Below are 21,539 nucleotides of genomic sequence, written 5' to 3' on the forward strand. Positions count from 1 at the left end.
TGCAATATCTGTAGTCCTTGTATACTGTGCACATTGATACATGTGAGTTGTAACTCTGTGATAGAGTACATTCTTTGCATATAAGAAGATCAGCATGGTAGAATGGCATTCAGATAATAGTTATAGCATTTTTCTAATTCATGAGCCTGTTTCAGTGAACAGTAGCTGTGATTTTTGTCACTGCAACCTGGCTTCTGCCAGGTTGTGTCTTATTTATTTTATTTTTAGCACTGTATTATGCAAAGGGCTTTGTTTGCCCCTGCTATAACTGGGAAGTGGGTCACTTTTATTCCAGTTTTTCACCCAGGCAGTTGAGGCTGGGACAGTGACTCCCCTACAGATTTACAATTATTGCATGATTGAATGGGCTTTTCTAAAGTTCAAATCCAACACTCAGTTCGCTGAACCATATGCCCAAGTTTGATGGATGACAGGTAGACTCTGATAATGGAATTTATTTAACCTTCCTATTGTATAGCTTGTACTTTTTTGATTCTCTGCTATGCAGATCAGGCAAGAAATACGATAGTTAAAGAATTAAACACATCTGCCTACCAAGGCCTGCATTAAAGGAACCTGGTTTGAATCCACCTGGATTGAGTAGGGGAGCTTGAGGGCTGAGCTGTAAATCCCTATGGCATTCCACCATTAATTAAGCCAGTTTTAAAGAATTAAAATTTGAAAGGCATGACCCAGTGAGCCAAAATGGTAGTTTTATTCCAGGTTTTACTATTTAATTTTCTTGGGTGTTTGATTTTTGATCAGTTGCTCTGTTATTTACACTGTGTGTAGTACCAATTTTCTTTTTATGGTAGCGTTAAAAAATATCAGAAAAGTATATTTTATGAGTACCAAATGTACAGTGTTTAATTTCACCTGAGAATCTGCCGAATAATCTATGCAGAGAGCTATCTTGTATATTACAAAAAGCCGAAACAGAGAAGGTTGCTTTCTTCTTTCACACTTCCATATTAATGTGCAAAAGGAGAACTTGCAGTGTATTTTATAGAGAATTTATATAAAATGTTTTATAGATGGTATTCAATTTCAGAGAAAATAGCAGAAATGTACCCTGGTCATCAAATAACTGTTGGATATGTAAACAGATTGAGGGAACTTTATATTATATGTGGTGGACATGTGGAAAAGTAAAGAAATATTGGAAAATGATATATAAATTGTTACAAGAGATATTGAATTGTGTATTATCGTTCAAACTGGAAATATTCCTCCTAAATGTGATATCAGAAATTAAAGACTAATATAAGAAACATTTTATTGTACATATTAGTATAGTGGTAAGAATATTGTATGCCCAAAATCTGAAGCCTTTTTAAGAGTGGATAGATAATTTTAGTTAAACAATATTGACTGTTTATTTAAATCATTAATTAGTATAATGACAAATATACTGATTGTATATTGTTGAGTACAATACTGTTTGTATTGATGAGCATTTTTCTTTTCAGTCGTTGTTGATTTCTTTTTTGAAATAATGCATGTTGTAATCTGTGGCCAATACCCTCATGTGTAACCTGTGTAGTCCCAACCCTAAGTCTAACCCATTTTCCTCACCTGTATCCGTAATAAATAAATAAACTTTGCACACAAAAAACAAAAGGAGAACTTGCACATCTCCTCTAAAGAGATGCAGAAACAGTTTCCACATCTCCCTGTTTGAAGCATGAAAAAGAAAGACACTGTTTGGTTATGCTTCCTTTTGCTTGTGTTGATTAAGAATAATTTGGGAATTATCTGTGCAAACAATTGCATTTTTAAGTGGCTTGAGACTTGTAATTTAGAATAGCTTTGGATGTTGGACACCAGTTTTTGTCTCTGATTAAATGACTATACTTTTACCAATAAGAAAAAGGGCATGGCTCATCTAAACCACCCCCCAAAATAAAACAGTTTCTACCACATCAGTTATATTCCCAACAAATGTGTGTACAGAATTCTAGTGAAAACCTGTAAGGAAAAACATTTTATACTGAGGGTTAAAAACTAGTAACCCTGACCCAGATTTAGCCCTTGGAGGGATAGCATCTTGGCCCCTAACTGTTGATTTCAGAGATAAAGGAAAAGTGTAGAAGAGCAGCAACTATGTCAACACAATTTGGCTGCAGACCCTTTTGCTAGGCGGGATTGGAGCCTTGGTCCATTCCCTCTCCAGTCCTTCAAAGTGACCCTCTAGTAAAGTTTGTTATTTGACCAGAGTACTGTACTGCTATCACCTTAGACAACTTTTTCCATTATAAATATTTATGATAGTGCCTTTCCCCCAAAATGTTCACCCTAAATTTATCCATCTATTATGCAATGCAAACCCATTCAAGTCCTGTCTCCAGAGGAAATTGTGATCAGCCGTTCACCTTCTTTTTCCATGCATTTTGACTGATACAGGCGTCCTCCTATATGTGCAGGGGCTAGGTTCCTGCTGCTTCTGAGGATACCAGAAACTGCGGATAGCAGCAAGCCCTACTCAGATTCCCCCCATCCCACTCATGACTCACTCCTCTTCATTTGCAACCACTTTACAAAGTAACTTTTTTGCTTTGCTCCAGAACCCTGAGGAAGAGTGAGGAGTGAGATCGAGAAACGGGTAGACTAACAGGAAGTGAACAGCAGAGGAAGCAAACCTTTTTCCTTTTTCTCAGCATTCTGTAGCAAAGCAAAAAACCTTACCTTTGCAAAGCGTTTGCAAACTAAGAGAGTCATGAGCACAACAGGGGAATTTGTGAACCGCCAATATGGGTCCCTCATGGACAGAGGGAATGCCTAAATTTCATTTGAAGTGACATGAGATAAAAGGGTTAACAGGATCCATTGCTTTCACCCTAACAAATGAGTGCAGTGGGCCCTCCTTATCTGTGGTTTCAGCACCTGCGGATTTGACTCTGTGCGGGTGCTAACGAGCCTCACTTGATTTCTTGGATATGACTGGAAGTGCCTTTCCAGGAGGTGTTCTGAATCACAGGGAGGCTGCACGACTGCTTCTCGTGCTTCAGAAGGGCTCCCAGAGATTTCAGCAAGGCACTTTTGGCACATCTAGATGTCCCATGATGGCCCCCACCTGTGAATTTAATTATTTGTGGGTTTCATTATCTACAGAATAAATCATCTGCGGATTCTGAGGGCCAACTTACTCCTGAAAAGTGTGGGAAAACTGGTAGAGTGTGCAACTGGAGTGCTTACTCAAAACCATGTAAACCAACCCAGTTGTAGCCCCAACTTTGATATCCTTGAGCTGTTCAACATTAATGGGAAAGCTTGTTGAAAACAGGCAAGTTATATTCCAGTGGTGAATTTTGGCTCACTCCTATCTACTGTCAGAATTTTTTTTTACAACTACAGTTACTGTGGAATTTCAAATGGAATGTGATGTAAAAACATAATTGTTGGATCAACTGTCTTGGATTTTGGAGGCTTGAAAGCTGTTGAAGGATTGTAGTAAATAAAATTAAATGTTATTTCTGTTCTGTTTATCTAGGGATTCTTGTATTTATATCTTCTACAGGAGCAAGTTATCTTATTTTTTTCCCCCTCTAGAGTCTTGTAAATGTTGGCTTAAGATCCATAATTTCATTTAAAAAAAACCAAAAAACCTTTTTGATTGCAAGTAAAGCACAGTATTTCATTTCTATTTTTGAACTTGTCCAACATTGCAAAGCTTTCACATCTTTTTCATATAGATGTTTTTGGCTACTGGCTTTGGAATGATGGAAAGCAATTATGGAAGGCCCTCTCTAAAGCAATGTCTTGCTTTACTAATTGGTTCTAAATAGGAAGTTGGTTTGATCCATTTGAGAAAGCAGGCGGTTGCCTTTCCATTTTTTCCCATCTGGCAACATTTGCTTTGCAGTGCTTCTCCTTGTTTTTGAGTGAAAGGCGAAAAAGACTCAGGGAAGTGGGGAAAAAAAAATTACAGCTACCTGAGTTTTGGAGCATATGGTGCAACAATGATAGTTGCTTGTGATAAGTTCATGCTAACAAATTTAGAAGCCGGTCAAACTTTGGAAAGAGAATGTTTGCAGTTTACCAGGTTGAATCAGCTACAGTGTTTCTCAGACTGTGCGTTGGGACCAACTAGGTGGGTCATGAGCCAATTTCAGGTGGGTCACTTAGCACCTCGCTCAGTTGCCATTGAAATTACAGGGCACAGAGCTACTGGGCAGGACAGGCTCCTGGTGGGAGAGTGGCATGTTACTTTTCTCTGAATAGGTGGGAAGATGGGATGCTGGAAAGGGGGGCGGGCTCTGTGGTTGGAGAAGGAGCGAAGTCTGCGTTCTGCTTTGACTTCTGAGCTGGAATGTTTGAATTCCAGTCTTGGCAAAATAACAGCACAAACTATGTAATGGGACCTTTGGCTGTTCGCGACTTAGGTTTGAAGCCTAAGGGTGAAATCCTAACCCGCACTGGAGCAGGCAAGCCAGGAGGCTTGTGCTGCATCCAACGTGGGATTGCAACAAGCAGCGGCTCAGCCACACCACAGGCAAGGGGAAGCTCTTCCCCTTACCTGTGGGTAAGGGCTGCGCGCCCCTATAGGTCTCTTCGGACCTGTGCCACCTCCAGAGGTGGCACAAGTCCAAGGAGAGCGGAGCAGCCTGAAGCTGCTCCACTCGCCCCGGGGATGGGGGTTGGGATCCGGCATAACAGCTGGGTCCCAGTCCCGTCCCCGGCTCCCCACGTGCCCACCCCCAGGCCCACTCTCCGCCCACCCAGTAACACCCCTTCCCACCCCTTCCCCATGCCCCCCACACCTACCTATGCCACTTATGTTGGTGCGCTTGCACCGACACAAGCGGTGGCGAGGGAGCCGCGGCAGAGGCTTCTGCCTCCGTCTGCGCATCTGAATGCGCCAACGCAGCTCCCACCTAAGGAGGCGCAAACATGCTTTACGGCATGTTTGCGACCCTCCAGGACCACCTATACCAGCATAACTGCCAGTTAGGATTGCACCCACAGATTGATAATGTCACTTTCGATCATCACTTTCAGGTTAATGACATCACTTCCAGTGGGTCCCAACAGATAGTCATTCGCAAAAGTGGATCCGAGTGGTTTGAGAACCACTGAGCTGCTCAATAGCCTGGGAGATGTGGATCAAGGATACCAAGGACCAACTGTACAGAAAGACATTTCTGAATGGCTTAAAGACATTTAACTTACAAACATACATCTGACTTAAAAACAGGCAGCAGGCCCAGCTGTGCAAAACAAATAATGGAAGCTGCTCGAAGACAACCTGAGCGGCTCCATAACTTTGAAAACAGTTATTCTTGCTCTTGCCCTTGCTGTAGCAACAAGAAAAACAGCAATTCAATAGCATTGAAAATCTGAAGATTCCTGAGGACAGAAGGGAAGGAGAGACTGAAGGAAGCAGTCAGCATTGCCAAGGCTGACTTGGGCACGTGGAAAACAGAGATATTGCAAGGTTCAGAGGAGCATTGACACTGTCAGAGAAGAAGTAGGCCCTGAATGGAGGCCACTGCAACAACAGAATAATAAAATACAGCCACTTTTTAGGAAAGGAGTAGGAAAGGAGAGAGAGGATGGTTACAGCTGTGTTTGATCAAGGCTCCCTGCAGCTGCCATTTACTCTTTTTAAAAAGCAAGCACAGAGATAAACTTCAGTCTGAATCTTATAACTTAATTATGATTAATGTAACTAATAATTAAGACCAAAGGATCATTCTTATGAGGGCACCCTTCTTTGTTGTAATTCAGGTTGCCCAGTGGACACCCAATGGTTGTATTTTTGCCCACAGGCAAGTCAATGGAATTACACTGGCTTCCCAGTTTACAGATGTTATGACGGCTGTGTTGTTGGTATGTTTGCATAGGCGCAGTTTGTCATTCAGTGATGCTTTCATGCAGGCAAGATAGCTCTGGGCCAGCAAGAACAGGATATTTCAACTTAAGTACAGACCTCTGGAATATAAGTAGGAGAGTTTGGGCCCAATCCTATCCAATTTTCCAGTGCTGGAGCAGTTGCGCCAGTGAGGTGTGCGCTGCATCCTGTGGTGGAGGGGCAGTCCCTGGGGCCTTCTCAAGGTAGGGGAACATGTGTTCCCTTACCACAGGGCTGCAATATGGCTACACCAGAGCTGGAAAGTTGGATAGGATTGGGCCCTTAGTGTACTGTGACACTTTCAGAAAAGTAGAGTCTGCTAGCTATCTAAATACAGCCCAATGGCAGTTTCCCTGGAATCATATGAATGGGTAAAATGTTCAGTGTGACACCTGTGGTAAATCTTTGCAAATTCTTTCTAGTGTATGAACTTCTATGCACTTCTAGCATAAAAACAAATATATAAGTAAAGCTAATATTCAGGTCCCAAAGTAGATGTGATGGGGGCATCTTGTTTCTTCATATCCCTGCCCTATTCTCATCTCAGGGAACGGAGTCTACTTCTCAGCAAAAAAGAGATCCTTAGATGAGAGGAACTGAATCCCCCCACACACATATCTGATTTTCCTGTGGCTTTGTTGCTGCAGACATCCTCCTTCAAGTCTAGCCACAATACAGGAAGCAAGCCAGCTTGGGGAGCAAAGTGATTGAGGTGACAAAGCGCAGGAAGGGAAACTGGCAGAAGGTTGTGCTCTCCTCACCAGTGTGTTCCAATGACCCTGCTCCTTTTTTAGACATGAAAGGAGCAGACCAGTGAACCTCAGTAATTACACATATACTGGGAACAAAAGTTGAATGTCAGCCCAGCCCACCATAATCCTCTTGCGATGTTGCTGTGCTGCTGGTTTGGGCTCTCCTGAATCCTGCTGGGAGTTTCAACCTTGGGAGGCCTTCTCGGCATAAGGGAACATTTGTTCCCTTGCCCTGGGGTAAGCCCCTCTGGGCTTGGTGGGTCAACTTGAACTGCACTGGCTCTATAGCTGGTGCCTTGTTGACCCAGGAAGGCAGGTCAGGCCCAAGGCCCAAGTGTGTTGCCACTGCCAAACCTGCCCCCTTGCCAGGCCTGGTCCAGCCACCTCTCCAACTCCATCACTGCCCTATTCTGCCTATCCCTTCCTGCATTCCACCATTCTGCTTCCAGCATGGCTTTACCTGCTCTGGCAGGTCTTTGGTTGTCTGCCTATGTGAAGGAGGCTGCTCTGGCCACCCACCAGCAGCCTGGCAGCAGTGGCTGCTTTGCAGCTGCTGTAAAGCAGCCTCCTTTGGCACCCAACTGGCATAGGATTGGGCCATAAATAAAGTGCAATATCCTAGCCATGCTGCACTGGCAAACAATAAAATGGGCTGAAACGGAAAGCTTTGCATTTAAAGCGGTTGTTCCCCTTCAAAGTCCTAAGAGCATGTCGCCTGTCCACACTAGACAGGCTTAGTACTGTGATTGCATTTTATAGCAAAAAATACCCACAGATTAGATCTGAAACAACGCAGAAGTGCGATAACTATATCTATTTGACAATAAAGGCTTATAGCTATTTGACAATGAAGTTGTCAATGCTCTGTCAAATATCAAAGGCCATTTCAGAGAGTAGGCTAGTGTGGAAGCATCAGAAGTCAAGTGCTGAGAGAATATATAGGGCAGGACAGAGTGGGGGGGCGCATTTCTTTCCTCCTTTGTCTGAGGCGAAGCATGATGTGATTTACAACTGCACCATCCCTACTTCTAAGCAATATCCATATTTCTGATAGAGATACCAAAGAGTGTCTGAAACAACCTTGTCTAGCTCTGTGTGTGGCATTCCAGATTCTCAGTTCACTGCACCCCCACCAACACTCCATCCAGACTGTGGCATTGTGGAATGCACCAAAGGCGGGATATGGCTTCTCGAATTTGGAAGTTCTTAATAGTCCTGTTTTGTGGTGAACCTTTAAGCGTATGTTTTTCTTTTCGTTTAGACTTTAAAGATATATGTTTTAATTGTTACCACTCTTGTTTTTCTCTCAGGAGACCATCTTTGTAAAATGCAGCCGTCCTGGTCATGCTTTGATAAACAAGAAATTTCAATATGAAAGGTGGGTGGTCTTGAGAGCCATTATGGCCTGGCCTATTTTTCTTTTAATGTTTCTGAAGGCTGAATTTGTAGTTAGAACTGGTCTCTTACTATTCCAAAGATTCCTGCATTTTCAATTGACTTGTAGATCTTCAAGACATAAAATCATCAAATGAAGTAGAATTCCAAGCTCCATCTGAGGAGAAACTTTGCTGGTTTTTTTTTTGTTTTGCTTTGTTTTTTTGATAAGATATAACTCCTCTCCAGAGTTAGTTCAGTGTTTAGATCAGGGGTGCCCAAACCCTGGCCCGGGGGCCACTTGCGGCCTTCAGGGACTCACAATCTGGCCCGCGGGGAGCCCCCAGTTTTCAATGAGCACACGGCCCTCTGCAGACTTGCTGGAGCCTGCGCTGGAGCGACGCAATTGCTCTCAGTGTAAAGATGGCTGTTTGACCTCTCGCATGAGCTGTGGGACACGGGTTCCTCCACTGCTTGCTGTTTCACATCTGTGATACAGCAGTGGCAGTGAAGGAAAGGCTGGCTTTGCTTTGTGCAAGAACTTTTATAGGCCTTGAGCTATTATTGCAGGACCTTCAATCACTCATACAAGTTCCATTTCTAATATATTCATTTATGTAAATTTGAAATGTAAATTAATTCGGCCCCCAACACAGTTTCAGAGAGATGATGTGGCCCTCCTGCCAAAAAGTTTGGACACCCCTGGTTTAGATAATGCCTTGTAGCTGCCCCATTTTCCAAACACTTTACAGTGTGGGAGCTCTTTTTCCACAGTGTGAGCCCGTATCACTGTTGGGAATTTTGCAACCATGTATGTAGGGTCGATGATGTATTTCCCAGCTGGTAATCTACCAGAAGTGTATATGTGTACCCATGCACACACCCACAGGTATTTGCAAAATGGTGAGTCAAGGATGCTTTCTGAACTAGTCACCAGCTGACTGAAAGTGGATTTTTGGAATATTTTTCCTTCTTTGGAAGACTAAATGATGAACAGGTCAAGGTTTGAGGGTGGCAAACCAAACCAAAGTATTTTGGTATCTCACTGTGCTTGTAAGATTAGAAACAGCTCTCTTTCCTTTCTGCTTATTGAATATTTACAAGCACATAAATAGCTTGACGAGTGTTTCATAACTTTTACTTTCTGTGGCCAACAGCAAAGTTTTCTAAACCTAGAAAATTGCTATCATGCAGTAGCAGAACACAGGATACTTCCATGTGCAGAGTGACTTGTACTCTGTCAGGGATGGAGTCCCTATCCCTAGTTCATGTAAAGAAGTCACAGCCCAAGCCTAAGCATGTCTGCGCAGAAGTAAATCCCACTGAGTTCAATGGGCTTTACTCCCAGGAAAGTGTGCATAGGATTGCAGTCTTACAGCCCAATCCTGAGCTGCGTGGAGTGCCCAGGCTCGGCAGCACCAAAAAAGGCTGCCGCCAAATCCTGCACCTCCCGTGCTACTGCGGGAGGTTCCTTGGGAGAAGGGGACATTTGTCCCCTTTCCCTGAGTAAGGTAAGCAGCCCCGCAACGGGGCTACTCACTTTACCACCAACCAAAAGGTCGGCGGTAGAGTAAATGCACTCGTGTAGGGCGCGCAGCCCAGCATGAGCGCCCTCGATCCTGCGGAGCTCAGCTCCACGGATCCTCCTCCTGCCCGCCACCCAGCATGTCTCCCACCCACCCCTCAGCACGCCTCCTGCCCACCCCCGCCGCCCTCCCTCCTCCCCGGAACGTCTCCCCAACATCCCCATCCATGCCCCCGCCTCCCATTCTGCAGCCCAGTGGTCTAGGAGACTGCTGGGCCGCGGAACTTGGGCCACCACCCGACGCTAGTCCAGCACCAGCCGGCGCTGGGCCAGCACTGGCGGGAGCCCAGCGGTGAGCCCCACAAACTGTGCCACCAACCACAGGATTGGGCTCTTAATCCATTCTCTCATCTGCCTGTGTACTTGGATTATTTTAAGAGACTGTCCTCTTGAGCCCTTTTCAGATGTTAACTCTCCTGTGAATGTATGAGGTCTTCTGTAAAAGCATGCTGGTCTAGTCTCACACGCTGCCAATGACGTGTGCACTTAGTCCTGCTCCCACTCTCCATGTGCTCAATGTTTGTCTGCAGTGACAAATGCTGAATGTGGCAAACATTTCTGCTTATGATTAGAATGTTTAAGGATTGCAATCACAGGGAGGAGCTCTCTTTGCTGTGGACAAACATTCAATATACTACAAGAAGACGTGGGTTAAGTGCTTACAGCATTAGTGCTTATGTCATTAGCAGGGGTTGAGATTAGACTGGCACACTCTAGAGGAGTTCTCGTATATTAGGGTTTGAGTACCCCTACCAGTACTAATTAGGGTTTGAGTACCCCTACCAGTGAGAGGGACTTTCTAATGGTGTTGACCATCTTACGATATTCCTTCTCCAGGGAGCCTTGTGTGGTGCCTATACTGTACTGCTCTCTTTCTGGCTTCTGAAAAACACTTATTTGATTGTTCCAGACTTGTAAAAATTTTATTCATTTCAGCATTTTTAATTTTTGCCTATTTGTGGTTTATTTGTATTTTTATTACGTCTGTGTCTTGAAAACCATACTGGAAACTTAGTTGAAGGGTGGTATAGACATCAAATAAAATAAACTGAAAAATAAAAAATGTATTCAGAAACTATTGCCAGTTTAAAAGATATCATTTTTGCAGAACACTACACACTGCAGTATAGGTTTAGATTTTTTTCTTTCTTTCTAGAAAAAGGTGGAGGAGTTATAATGGTACATTCCCTCAACAAATGTAGCTCTTGGAAGTGGTGGATTTTTTTTTTCCCAGTGTCCTCCACAGCTTATTTTTATAAACAGTGGAGCATATGGTTCTTATGAACTCCAAATGTTTATTTTTTTAGCAGCCTTTTTATGGAACTAATAAATGTCAAGATATTTGATTCCATTTCAGAAAAAAAAACAGCTTTTCAGATTTCTTGTTTTTTTATTAGTGGATTAGTCAACAAAATAGAAGCTGGGCTTTTGATTTTCAACATGAAATCAGCATTAATAAGCATGTGGCTGCAAGGTGGGTGTAGGCAAGGGGACCTGTCATTTTTGCATGAATAAATCTCTTGAGATACTGAATGAAAACAAAACAAAGCAAATCTGATTGTTCACTGGCACAAAAATGAAATCTGTGTGTATATTTACATCCCACCTAAACAAATTTCAAGCCTATTCTCTATGTAGGTGGTTTCATATGACCATATAAAAATCATCCTTTGGAAAAAAAATTTATTTACTAATCTTTTAAAGGAGTGTTTGCACAAAGTGAAAACAACTATGATTTTGCTAAGTAAAACCCACCCCAGTAAATGTAGCGCTAACACTAGTTAATACCTACTACTGCTGTGTCTGCTAAGTTGATGTTTAGGTGATGATTGGGGCCATCACTTGAATATGTGAACCTGTAAAACTAGTGACAGAAGTTGGCATTGCAGACTTTTCTCTCAGCAGTTTACGAAGTGACCTAATAATAGGATGGTGTTAAATTCTTATCCCTTCAAGAGAGTTCTTTCCCTTATGGTGCAATCAAACAAAAGTGGGTTATCAAGCACACTTGGAGATCTTAGGCTAACAGCAAGCCCCTCGGGTTGTGTTGGCCCCATGATCTAAATAAGCCTTAACCTTTGCAGTCTTATTTGGTTCTCATTGTGAGGCAACTGAAAAAGCCAACGTAGGATAGGACCAAAATGTTCTTACCCATGGAAGATAAGCTGGGGAGGGATAAACACATTGCAAAGAAGAATTAGTGGTGGTCTTATTATGCAAAGCTAACTGGAATAGAAGCAAGTATATTCAGTACATCAAGCCAGTGTCACACTGATCCAATCTGGGTCATAGCTATAGCATCTAGCCTCAGGATTCTAAGCAATTTCTTCTTAACCTCAGAACTCCTTCCAAAATCTCTGAAGAGGGCAGACACCAGAGCACAGATGTTAAAGCTAAAGCTAGAGACTGAGTAATGTTCCTGTCTGTGCAGACAGAATAAAAAATGTTCCTGTATGAAAAGTATGTTTTATCATAATTGAGCCACAAAACACTGTAACAAAAAGAGACAGATATGCACGTGTGTACGTCGGTTCCTTTGCTAGTAATACAAAGTATTTATTGGTAAAAATGGGTTACAGGATATTGATAGTACATTATGCAAAAGAGATACATGGAAGTGGGGTTGCTGGAGAGACCTACTGGTAACAGGAAATGTATGTGCACAGATTGCTGTAGTGTGATAGAACAGGTCTTGTGCACTACGGAACCAAAGGGGTGAACCAAGTATTGCCCATAAATGTGTTCCTAGCAGCAGTCCTCTGACATGTCCCATCTGGGATAGGTACTGCGAAAAGGTGTAGACTATTACCTACAGAAGTGATAGTCTAGGTCACATTTTGCCCATCTTATTGTTCAGTTGTGCTGCTCTACCTAATTGCTCCTTAATTACAGTACATTCTCTTCTAACTTCCTTCCTGAAGTAAGAGTAGTGCAGTTGTAACAGTGGCAGTTCCTTAAACATGGTTGTGGAACTGGAAGTGGGCCGTGCAATTATGTATTCTCTACCCCACCTGTTCCCTTCTGGCATTATTCCCAGCAGCCTGAACTGCAGGTAAGTACGAACTACAGTCAGCCCTGATAATCACCACATATACTCGCCTCTAGGTCAAAAAAGTTATGCCTAAAATAGAGCCTGAGATCCTGGGTCGACTTATACTTGGGTCAATGCAGTGAATGGGGCAGGATCCTCTGGGAGCTTCTGGGAAGCTTATGGAAGCTCAGCAGCTGTCTGGTGAAGTGGGGGGGGGGGTGGAAATCGGTTGAGAAGCAGGAAGTAGGTGGAGAAAAAGGAGAATTTTTTACCAGTAATTACGGTATTCAGAGGTAGCCACTTTAGCATCTTCTCTAGACAGGAAGAGAAGTGAAGGTGCTTCTGGGAGTTATAGGGGCTGCTGCTATGGAAGTGCAGCACATACTCCCACAAAGCCCCCCCCCACAATTCCCAGAAGCCCCTTTGTCTCCCTTCCAGTTTGGAGAAGAAGGGAAATGCCTCCTTTTCTTCTTTTGCTGCTGCCTCTGAACATTCCTGGCAAGTCATTTGCAAAGAATTTCACACACACACACACACACACCCAAGTTTAGGGGTCTGGTTTTTAAAACCCCAGGATGTGATCCTCATTTCCATCTGAAACAAGGTCCCAGGCTACAATGCACTGTTACTTAAGAATAACACCCATGGAAAGCAGTGGATCTGCTTCTGAGTAATTAGGGTTGCAGCTGTGTGCAGCTCAGTCCTTGTTGCTTGTCTCCCTGCTGTGAACTGAATTGCACACTCCCAATTGCATGTTTTATGTTGCATGTTATATGTAGAGCCTGTGGCTTAACACACCAGGCACCTTAAAGAAGGATTTGATTAATGGTTCTGCTGGTATGCTGTTTACAGGCACTTACTCTGACAGTATTTACACAAATGTTGTGAAGACCAAAATTTTAAAAGTCAATGTCAAAAATGCATTTTATGATCTTTTATTGGATTTTTAATAAATTAGAAACTGTACAGTTTTTAGGTAACAATTACTGGAAGGTTATTTTTCAAGATCTGGCTTCAGGTAAAATCAAACAAAATTATAGTCAGACCCCCCCCCCCCCGTAGTTTAAAGTTTAACCCCCAACTTATCCGAGGGTCATAGAAAATTCCATGATTTGGGGCTCAAAACCTGCCCTCGACTTATCTGTGAGATCAACTTATAGGCGAGTATCTGCGGTAATCATTGTTGCAGTTTCAAATCTTGGTTAAGAGGCAATTGCCCTAACCCTGAGCAATGTCAGCACCAAATGCTCTACCACAGTTAACTGGGGGGGGGGGGCAATTTGTTCCAGAAGGGGGATAGGCCCAAACTTGATTTTTTAAAACCATGGTTAAGGTTTCTGTTTCATCTGTTCAGATTCACAACAGGCCTTTTGACTGTTTTTGTTGTACTAGCTAATCTATCCAACTTGACATGTGCATTCTTTGTTGGCACTTCTACCAACAAATATGGTCCAGTAAAACATAGCTTAACCTAGCCTGACTCTAGAAATCGCTCCAATTTGACAAGGACCTACAGGCTTGGCAGTGTCCAGAATCCTTAAAATTACTTGCATCTTGCTAATTGAACAGCGCTGTGGCTCAGTTCTTACTCTCTTTAATTTCCTGATGTCTAAAGCCAGATTCAGAGTAGGCATGAGTAATTCCCCTCCTTAGATCTTGGTGCAGCTGAAGAAAATAACTATTGTTAAAATTACAGACTTCTGTGAGTAATTCTACTGGATTTTCTTTGTTCCTTGTGAACTTTTAGAGACCATGTTGCCTCAAAGACTGAATCCCTTTTTTCTCCTCTGCAGAGTTTACAGTGCTGCTGAATCTCAAGAGACAGTGTTTGCAGATGTGTCCCCTTTGCTTACCTCTCTATTAGATGGGTGAGTCAAAAAGTGAGAGTAAATTTTTCTAATGGAATAACAATAGCATCAGAAAGCCTGTTCATTAAAACCTCCCTACCTGCATATACAGTAGAACCTCCAAAGTTGACCACCTTTCTATATTGACCACCTCCTTAAGTTGACCTAATTTTCACAGCATGGACAGACACTATGGGAAACCAACCTCTCTATATTGACCACCTCCGTAAGTTGTATCTTGATCACTTCAACCAATGTACAGAGTATTAATTTACCCTCCGCAAGTTGCCCACTGAACGCAATACTGTGGGCCTGTGTTTTGTCTGGTTTGTTCCATCTTGGAAAAGCAAGAAGCCACGTGACAATCCCTCCCCTATGCCTGCTAGCGCTTGTGTGAAAGTTTTTGCTAGCGCTTGTTTTTATAGTTTGGCACACTGCACATAGCCGACAGACCTGTGCCAGCTGCCGATTGTACCTGTACATGTACCAAGTTGTGAGGGACATGAGGTTGCTTGTGCATAGTGAAGCCACTGTCCTTTCACTTTGGTTCCCATCACCAGTGCATTACTTTACGCTTATATTGAAACACAGCTGCTATTTTGCTGCCTATTCTCCCAGTTTGGAGAAATCCTTCTGGAGCACTTCACAATCCCTTCTGGTCTTCACCACTTAGAAAAGTTTAGTGTCATCCACAAACTTGTCCATCTCCCTGCTTATCCCTGTTTCCAGGTCATTTGTGAAGATGTTGAAAAGCACCAGTCCCAGAACAGATCCTTGAGGTCTATTCTATTCTTGACCTCTATTCCAGTCTGAAGGGGGTGGGGAATTTGGCAAACACTTCCAGTGTTTTTTAAAGCAATCCCCCCTGTTGCTAGGGCACCTGCCCCTGTGTGTGAGTGAGTGTGAGAGAGCGAGCACTCCACCTTGTGTTCTGGCTACAGAAGTTTTTTTTGGCCCCCTCCTTCCCCTCCTCAGCCTCTTTGCTGGCTCAGGGTCTCCAGGAGTGTTGCTGTTCCTTTGCAAGGGGAACCTCTTCCATGGCTCTGGGGCTATTTCCCTGTCTGTGCCAGGTGGAGCCTTTTTGCAGTGTTTTGGGCTGCCTTGAAATGGAGCCAGCACAGGGCAAAGGAAGCAAAGGTGTGTGCAACTTTCAATTCCCCCCCCCCCACAGTTGAGACAAATCTGCAGATAAAAAATCTGTGGATAAATAGGTTGCACCTGTAGTAAGCATCACAAGAGGATCTCATTGATATTTGCAATAAACTTTTTAAAAATCCAATCTAAATAATAACTTGGCCTTGCATTGTTGTCCTGGGAGCTAAACACGATAATATTTAAATGCCTTCCCCCCATATGTTGACCACCTCCCTATGTTGACCAATTTGCTCCAGTCCCTTGGGTGGTCAACTTAAAGAGGTTCTACTGTACATACAACCTACTGTGAAAGTATTATACTTCCAAGATCCAGAGCAACTACCTTTTCTCCTGGACTGTGGGATCATATGTTAAAGGCACAACTTTGCATCTAGCGCAAGTTTGGGGCCCAAAGCTGCACAGCGCAAGGAAAGGGAAGCCTTTCCCTTACCCCGTGTTGTGCTACAGCAGCCCCAATAGGTCTACTCGGATCTGCGCTACCTGACGAGACGCTGCAAATCCAAGCAGCCCATAGCTGCCGGATTCTGGCCCCGCCTCCTGCTCCCCACCCATCTGCCCCGGGAACGCCTGCTGCCCACCCTCCCCCCACCCCAAAACGCCTCCCTCTCACCTCCTCCCCGCCCTCCCCATGCCCCCTCCAGACCCCTGCTTTGGCCTAGCTCGAGCGATGCAACTCAGCCTTCCTCCGGGGCCCACTTTGGCACAGAGAGGCCAGCGCATATTCGTGGAAAGTGGAAAGCAAAAGTGCCTTACCTCCCTGGAAAGTGGCGCAGAAGTGCCTTACCACACTTTTGCGACACTTTTGGGCCAGTGCACAGGACTTGCGTTGGCCCAAGTGAGAGCAGAATTAAGCCCTAAAACTCCTATGTATGAAAGTCCTCACTTTGAGAGTTCTCCTGGATTTAAATGTATTAAATCAAATATTGTACCACCAAGATTCAATATGGCAATACAACCACTTGTCTTAAGTGCTTTTTAAAGCATTGTAGTCTGCAGCAGGGAGAAAAGATGAGATGATTGTTCTTTTTTCAAAGTTATTCGTTCAGATAACCAGGTTTTCTACAATCTCCAATGCAATTTGTATGCATAGATTGAGAAAGCACCCTACCCCTTAAGTTAACTTCTGTTTAAAATATCTGCCCTGGAGCATGGCTTTTTCATAGTCCTTCCGGAAATGTTCTGTTATTGGAAACAAAAGTTCTTTGTTATTTTTCAAGATGCACTATTTAAACAGAAGCAGGTTACAAGTCTGGAAAGGATGAACTCCCTGTAGCATCCATGTTTTTAATAAATTTTCCTTCTGTAAAATGAGGAGCAGATATACTATTTTGATCCTTGAACATGCCTTCTTGGTGTAGCACAAGCTACTAACTGATTTGTAACGTTACCTTACGCTCACCTGTCTTAAGTATGGTTAAATTAGATTGGGGTGTCCAAAGTTTTTGGCAGGAGGGCCACATCATCTCTCTGACACAGTGTCAGGGGCCGGGGGGGGGGAAGAATTAATTTACATTTAAAATTTGAATACATTTACATAAGTGTACAAAAATGAATATAGTATTAAAGATGAACTTATATGAATGAATGAAGGTCTTGCAATAGCTCAAGGCCTTGCACAAAGCAAGGCTGGCCTTTCCTTTGCTGCTGCTACTGCATCACAGACGTGAAACAATAAGCAGTGGAGAGAGCCCTCATCCCACAACGCACCTGTGAGAGGTCAAACAGTCGCCCTCATGCTGAGAGCAGTTGCGTCGGGCCAGTGCAGGCTCCAACAAATCTCCGGAGGGCCCGAAGCTCACTGGAGACTGGGGTATCCCTGAGGGCCACATTGAAAGGCCTTGAGGGCCGCAAGTGGCCCCAGGGCCGGGGTTTGGACACCCCTGAATTAGATATAATAGATTCCTATGCCTGATAGATTTCAATATTGGATTCTTCCTTCATTTACCATATACAAAAACATGGTAACCCACAATTCACAAGCGGATCCAAATAACATAAGAAATGTCCTGCTAGATCATGCAAAATGCCCTTTTAGTCCATTATTATTATTATTATTAACAGTATTTATATACCACTTTTCAACTAAAAGTTCACAAAGCGGTTTACAAAGAAAAATCAAATAACTAAATGGCTCCCTGTCCCAAGGGCTCACAATCTAAAAAAATGCAAATGAATACCAGCAGACAGCCACTAGAACAGACAGTGCTGGGGTGAGGTGGGCCAGTTACTCTCCCCCTGCTAAAAAAAAAATTATCCTTTTCTTAAAGTACCACACCACCTCACTATGGGAAACCCATAAGCAGGACTGAAAGGCATTCTTCTCTCCTGCTATTTGCTCTCCTGCAACTGGTAATTAAGAGGCTTACTGCTGCTGTGAATAGCCAGTGCATTGTCATTATGATTAATGACAATTAATTTTAAAGGCCTAGACGCCTTTAAAAGGGGATTGGACAAGTTTCTGGAGGAAAAATCCATTATGGGGTACAAGCCATGATGTGTATGCGCAACCTCCTGATTTTAGAAATGGGTTATGTCAGAATGCCAGATGCAGGGGAGGGCACCAGGATGAGGTCTCTTGTTATCTGGTGTGCTCCCTGGGGCATTTGGTGGGCCGCTGTGAGATACAGGAAGCTGGACTAGATGGGCCTATGGCCTGATCCAGTGGGGCTGTTCTTATGTTCTTATGTTCTTAATAGCCAGTGATAGACCTGTTCACGATTTTGTCCAATCCTTCATTAAAGCCATCCAAATTAATGATCATCCAAATTAATGATCAAATGATTAATGAGCATCTTGTGGCAATGAATTCCACAGGCTAATTATGCACTATGCGAAGAAGTATCTTCCTTTGTCCATTCTAAATCGTCTACCAGTCAATTTCATTGGAGAAATAAAGGTTATTACAGAGTTGCAGTATTTTACAATAAGTGCCATCCGTTACATTATTTCTATGGAGGAATTACATAATTTGAAGCAGTGCTTCATCCCAAGATTATCTGACTCTGATCAGCAGTAACTATTGGCATTCTTTAATTTTATTTGCAGGTACAATGTGTGTATTATGGCTTATGGCCAGACTGGGAGTGGGAAAACATACACAATGTTGGGACCACAGCCTGAAGAGAATTTTGCTTTCCCCATTGAAGATAAGCCCCAGTTGGGAATTATTCCTAGAGCTGCTGAAGAAGTATTCAGGTATTGATGACTCCATGAATATCAATATTTGTTTAGAAGGTCTATTATTTGTCATTCAGCTGAAAGATTCTCAAGGTGAAGTACAACAACTACAATTGCAACATAAAAAAATCAAAAGGTTAATTTGGTTAACAAAAACCCTCAAACGCAGCACATGCTAACTAAAAAATAATTAAAAGAAAAAAGTCTTCATAACCCATCTAAAAGGGGCTGCACCCTTGTTCTGATAGTTCTCAGCTCTGCTATTTAGGGATCACAATAGGGAATGCCCACTCTGCTAAGGTTCCAGTGTGCTGGCCAATACTGCCATCAACACATTTCCCATGCTGGACCTCTCATAGTCTGATAACTGTTCAGTGAGTTAAGATCCCAGTCCCAGATCTTGAAAGACTTCAAAGGTAAGAATGATCTCCTTGAATATCATCCAAAAGCAAAGAACAAACCAGTGAAACTCATGCAGAACAGGTTTTATAAGTTCTCAGCAGCTCACAGTCTGAAACCACTCTGGCTATGAATATGAATTGTAGATTGCACACAGCCTTTAAGGGGAGTACCTATTAAAACACTTCATGTTACAGCAAAAAAGTGTATACTTGATCACTGATAGCCCAATCCTAAACTCCAGTGTTGGCATGAGATATAGAGGTGCCAAAATGGCTGCCGCTTTGTCCTGAGGGTCCAGAGCAGCAACCGGCGTCTCCTTGGGGTAAAGGAATATTTGTACCCTTAGCCCGGGTAGAGCCCTGCTCGTGCCAATGGGTCTCCTCAGATCTGAACCAAGGAGGCCTTTGTCAGGCAGCTTGAGAGGAGGCATAAGTTTCAGTGGCAGCCTCTGCCACCGTCCCCATCCCCCTCCCAGGTCTGATCTGCCCACCAGCCCACCCTCCCTCTGCCCAGTTCTTCCCTCCCCCACCTTTCCCCCACCCTGAAAAGCCCCAGGGGAGATACTCACCACCCGGCACTCCAGTCCTCCGTCATCTCGGTGCTAGGGCTCAGTGCTGACTGACGCTGACCTCTTCACCAGCGCTGAGTGTCTTCCACTTGCAGAAAAGTGCCTTATGGCACTTTTACAACACCCAGCACCAGTGGTGTGGAGCACACTGCTAGGGCAGGGGGAATAAGATTGGGCTAATATTTTGTTTGGATGACTTTACTAAATTCTGCTAATATTTTGGATGAATGACTTTTTGAGCAAATGGTTGCCTTTGAAATCAAAAGGGAGCAATTTGATTTGTTTGTTTGTTTCTTGGAAATGAGAGAAGGAAACTTGGTAGTCGGTCCAACAGAGTTCCCAGATTATATTTAAAGCATTTCACAGACAACATTTTTACCTTATTTTGGGTTCCTCCTTTCTGTTGCAATCCCTCATTTACAGCGTGGGGTGCGAGATGTCGAATAGGCAAAGGCCTGAATAAAATCATGGAATTGAAGAATCAGCTGATTGGAACTTCTGAACATTTTCTGTACCTTATTATTGTGAATCCCCATTCAGAAAGCAAGCACCAATGTGAACTTTTAATCTGATTTACCTGTATACATAGATAAAATCAGTTGACAGCAAACTTGTTGCTATTTTCTGTGAACAGGATTATTTACCATTCTCATTGCATGGTATTTTTGCACAAGCACATCTCTTTGCAAAGATTGACATTTTTATCCTCCCTCATGGTTCTTTATGGTTCTCAGTCACTGCTTTGTACATTTTCTGTGCTTCCTCCTCTTATAATTATGAGACTGTTCTTTGAATGGGGATAGCCTTTTTAAAAATAGGCTAGATGTGCCCCCAGCATACTACCTCTTCAGATACTGCCTCAGTCACTGGGAATGCAGAAAAGCCAGGATCATGCAATTTGGTGAAAGTAAAAATGGAGATCAGATTTCAAGTCCGCAAAGTGTGCATACATGGGCTGCAACATGCTTTTAAGATGATGTGTTCTGATAAAGGTCCAGGTTATTAGTACTGTATCAGACTAATTAGGGAAAATGCAGTCTTTATATGCAAATGGGATGAACTACCAGCAATATATATTGGTATCTATTGTGCAAAAACTGGAAATATAGATGTAAGAATCCTGCAAGATTGGGAAGGGGGATTGGTGCCACATATTAACTTTCCAGTGCTCTTCTTTGTAAGCTTCATTACTGAGCAGGTTATGAACCCGGGGCCAAACACAGTGTTTTATGCACGGTGACACAAGTTACCCATCTTGCCTATTCCCAAAGGCGAAACCATTAGCAATTCTTGATAAGAAATTGATCATAAGCATTCCATCATGGGGGAGAGAAATTACAAAGCAACTCTTGCGTCACTGTGGGCATTGATCCCCATGTCCCTTGTAGAAATGTAGTAGAAAAATAATCATGGATTGCAATACAGAGTGGTTGCTGTAATACCAGTAAGTCATCCTGACTTTAAATGGTACCTAATAATCAGTTAAAAGCCAAGTGGACCTCTAGCATGGTCTGCTGCATTCTGGGAATGGGGCTGTAGCTCAGGAGCTGTGGCTTTGCATGTGGACGGCTGCAGGTTCAGTCCCAGGAATCTCCACAGTAAACTGGACGAGAACTCTGCTCGAAAAACTGGAGCCACTGCCAGTCAGTCTGAACAATACTGAGATAGAGCAACTAAGAGCCTGACTCTGTATAAGGTAGCTTCTTATGTATTCAATGTGATTCTTAACCATTTACTATTTGGGAATTCCTGTGCTACATTTTCAAATGTTCAGAATCTAAATTCTTTAATATCTTA

The 21,539-nt window shown here is 43.2% G+C and overlaps 1 protein-coding gene across 1 annotated transcript in view; it reads left to right on the forward strand.

Annotated features, from left to right (window-relative positions):
• The window catches only part of KIF25 (kinesin family member 25), a 47,400-nt gene that overhangs the window by 17,258 nt on the left and 8,603 nt on the right, over positions 1–21,539 (forward strand). Inside the window, exons 8-10 of the mRNA XM_066622928.1 lie at positions 7,914–7,981; positions 14,387–14,461; positions 18,641–18,790. Coding sequence (XP_066479025.1) covers positions 7,914–7,981; positions 14,387–14,461; positions 18,641–18,790 — 293 coding nt within the window. The remainder of the gene's footprint in view (positions 1–7,913; positions 7,982–14,386; positions 14,462–18,640; positions 18,791–21,539) is intronic.

Source organism: Tiliqua scincoides, chromosome 1 (assembly GCF_035046505.1).
Source record: "Tiliqua scincoides isolate rTilSci1 chromosome 1, rTilSci1.hap2, whole genome shotgun sequence".
Classification (NCBI taxonomy): domain Eukaryota; kingdom Metazoa; phylum Chordata; class Lepidosauria; order Squamata; family Scincidae; genus Tiliqua; species Tiliqua scincoides.